This window comes from Mercenaria mercenaria, unplaced genomic scaffold, assembly GCF_021730395.1.
Source record: "Mercenaria mercenaria strain notata unplaced genomic scaffold, MADL_Memer_1 contig_3840, whole genome shotgun sequence".
Classification (NCBI taxonomy): Eukaryota; Metazoa; Mollusca; class Bivalvia; order Venerida; family Veneridae; genus Mercenaria; species Mercenaria mercenaria.
The window spans coordinates 62,358-65,651 of NW_026462019.1; the positions used below are offsets into that span (position 1 = coordinate 62,358).

Below are 3,294 nucleotides of genomic sequence, written 5' to 3' on the forward strand. Positions count from 1 at the left end.
TTCCCCTTTGTATGTTATATACATGTACCAATAAAAGAAATTGTTCTTTGTTTCATATAAAATTCAGCTACTTCAGAACGATTTTGTTACAGTTTCCAGATTTTCACTGCGTCGTAGACCTATTTTCCACAAGATATCCATACATTTGCTTCAAGAAAACGAAAAGAAAAAGGGGTGTTGAATAGTATGCAGTGAAATGCAAGTCAACTGAAGTCAGATACCCTCACAAAGCGGTCCGCAGAATAAACATCCTACTTTTGTTTTCAAGTAAACAACTCGAAAACATGCGAATATTAGCACGAAAAGTGTCCTATTTTATGTAAAATTCATTCCACGAGTGAAATAATGCCCATTTGGCCCCCGATTTTACGCGCAAATGCGCGAAAAATGGAAAAATTGGGATCTATTTATTAGGGACTTCTTTCCTTCTACACCACGGAAGCACATTTTTGACCGAATTTCTGCATTATAACCTGTACGGAATCCTGTTCGTGCCACTTCAATTCTCGACTCACCAACAGGCGACAACGCGATAATTATCGCATTGTCGCCTTGTCCAAAACATATATACATGCGAGATTTAATAATCCTCGCGATGTTTTTGAGTCGATAATTATCGTCTTAATTTTCGCATGTCTTTCTTAATTCTCGTATCGGGAAATTGAATTTCCGCTTAAATAATGATACATAGTTGCGAGAATTAATAAAACCTCGCATGTCGTTGCACTGTCGCTTGGGATAAAATTTCTGGATAATTGATCGATATAATTCTTCCCGGGTATTATGTATCAATACACCGAAACAAATTTCTAATGACAGTCCCGGTCCTTTTTAACGGTGTAACAGAAGTTTTCATCCACGGTGCTATACTAAGAAATAACGCTTAACACCGTGCGACAATGCGAGGTTTTACTAATTCTAGCAAATATGTATCATTGTTTAAGCGGAATTTTAATTATCCGATGCGAGAATTACGAAAGACATGCGAAAATTAAGACGATAATCATCGCCTTAAAAACCTCGCGAGGATTGTTAAATCTCGCATGCATATATGTTTTGGGACAAGGCGACAATGCGAGAATAATCGCATTGTCGCGTGTTGGTGAGGCGAGAATTAATGTAGCACGAACAGGATTCCGTACCTTTGTCTTTTTTACATCGATTATTCGAAGAATAAGGATTGTTGTTGTACTCGCCCTGTCGTCGGCAAACTTTTGTTTTGGAAGCTTAACATTTTTAACTGCTTCTCAAACTTCACATAAGACTTGGTCTTGATAAGCGACGGAGATTCGACAGTTTAGGGCCAGGTACCTCGCAGGCCATGATCACTGTGGTCAAAAATGTAATAATGCTGAATGAAGTTTAACAGCAAGCTTTTTAATTTAAAATTTGTCAGTTATGAGACACATTTTCGCACAATGTTTAGTAGTCTAAAGTTTTAAAGATGTAATATGTTGTAAATATTACAAATTGAAAGAGCAATTGATAAATATTTAAGGTTTTAGATGCCTAATAGTAATGTTTACAAAATGGCATTTGCTTGGTGTATTCTTAAAGGTGACCCTGTTTCGCACTGTTTTGCAATTTTTAAACAACTTTTACCGTGCCGTTCCTTATAAATTTTGTGTAACTTATGGTATCTCCACAAGCTCAAGTAGAGACAAATTTCAAAGTGATAGCCATTATCCAAAATGTTTGCAGAGAACTCATTTTACCATTAATTTTAATAAAAAAAACATCAAACTATTGGTAAACAATTATAAAACACAAAATAAGAATGTCAATATAATTTTTTCTAGGGTGCCTCAAGTAAACGGATTTAATGAGACAGAATTCTAACTTCAACATTGAAAAAATAAGGTCGAATCCTGTGTTCCTGTGAATTTTGCTTTCTTTATTCAAAAATAACATTGGGGCAGACGTAAAATATACCAAAATTTCTTCCACGATATGTAAAGTAAAGAGTGAAAGCAAAATAGAGAACTTTTACCGCATGTAACTCAATATTTTTAAAGATGTGTAACTCTACCCCTTCTGTTTAAGTAGTAAATTCACTTTGAACAGCAAGAAATCGCTTATCAAATTATTTTTTTCCATTTTTGTACAATAAATCAATTATAAGTCTTGAAATAAGTAAAAACTTACTAGAACAAAGGAAAATAAGGAAAGAAAGATGGTCCCAGTAGAGCTTGAACCTACGACCCCCATGAGAATTGCAGTAAAAGTAGGTTTATGGTAAGAATTGAATACACTTCAAAAAGGAGGTACTTTATTACGCTTCTAATAACTTAAATAAACAAGTAATTTTAGAAATGTAAGAGGCGAGTACGTATTATTCTCTGATGGAAGCAGCACATATAAACAACTTTTCTTTAGTTTGTAACTAGAATAAATAGGTTTGACTTCATGGTAGTATTAGACCCAGAGAAGTTCCTCTCCTTATTGACGTTCTCGTTCACTTCTGTTTCCTGTCGAACGTCCACGTTTACCTGACGGTCCAGTTTTGCCTCTCTCCTACGACGGATGTTCAGGACCAAAGGGATTCCCTGATGGTCCGGCTGGCCCTCTTTCGTTTTCATATCCTTGTTCACCTCTCCCCGCTGGTGATCCAGAAGGTCCTCTTATTTCAGACTGTCCAGAAGGCCCTCTTATTTCAGACTGCCCAGAAGGCCCTCTTATTTCATACTGTCCAGAAGGCCCTCTTATTTCAGACTGTCCAGAAGGTCCTCTTATTCCAGACTGTCCAGAAGGCCCTCTTATTTCAGACTGTCCGGAAGACCCTCTTATTTCAGACTGTCCGGAAGGCCCTCTTATTTCAGAACGTCGAATCCGCACAAGCAGACCAGCAAAACTTGGTCTAGCAATTGCCGGATTTCCTGACGGTCCGACAGGCCAGTTCATCTCTGAAGCCTCGCTACCTTCAAAAGTTCGCACCGGAACAGGCGAATCCACCGAGTCAGATTTAGCGACTTCCAGAAAATTTCCTGATGGTCTAACTCCATCTTTATTACTTTCAGTTTGCCTCTTTTGAATGGAAGGTCCACTTGGTCCTCTCATGTCGGCAGCCCTATTATGCAAAATTAAGATTTGATACTATCAGTTTTTTCAAAGAACTTTTTCAAAGTTTTGTGAACTGGGTCCCAGTAGAACCTATAAACTATAACAAGAGCTGGTGGAAAGACTGAACGCGGTCGTCCAATGTTTGAAAGTAGAGATGCAAAGAAGGCAAAAACAATGGATGTAGTAGAAAAAAATACAGACAAATTTCTGTTTTAAATTTCGGGTAGTTTCTTG

The 3,294-nt window shown here is 37.4% G+C and overlaps 1 protein-coding gene across 1 annotated transcript; it reads right to left on the reverse strand.

Annotated features, from left to right (window-relative positions):
* Nucleotides 1-2,514: 2,514 nt before the first annotated feature.
* LOC123541537 (collagen alpha-2(I) chain-like) lies at nucleotides 2,515-3,057 on the reverse strand. The gene has a single exon (XM_045327091.2). It carries the CDS (start codon nucleotides 3,055-3,057, stop codon nucleotides 2,515-2,517), a length of 543 nt encoding a protein of 180 aa, XP_045183026.2.
* Between the last annotated feature and the right edge of the window lie 237 nt (nucleotides 3,058-3,294).

What these genes read in the sequence shown, in the direction of transcription:
- LOC123541537 (XM_045327091.2), bottom strand. Translation starts at nt 3,057, where the DNA reads ATGAGAGGACCAAGTGGACCTTCCATTCAAAAGAGGCAAACTGAAAGT.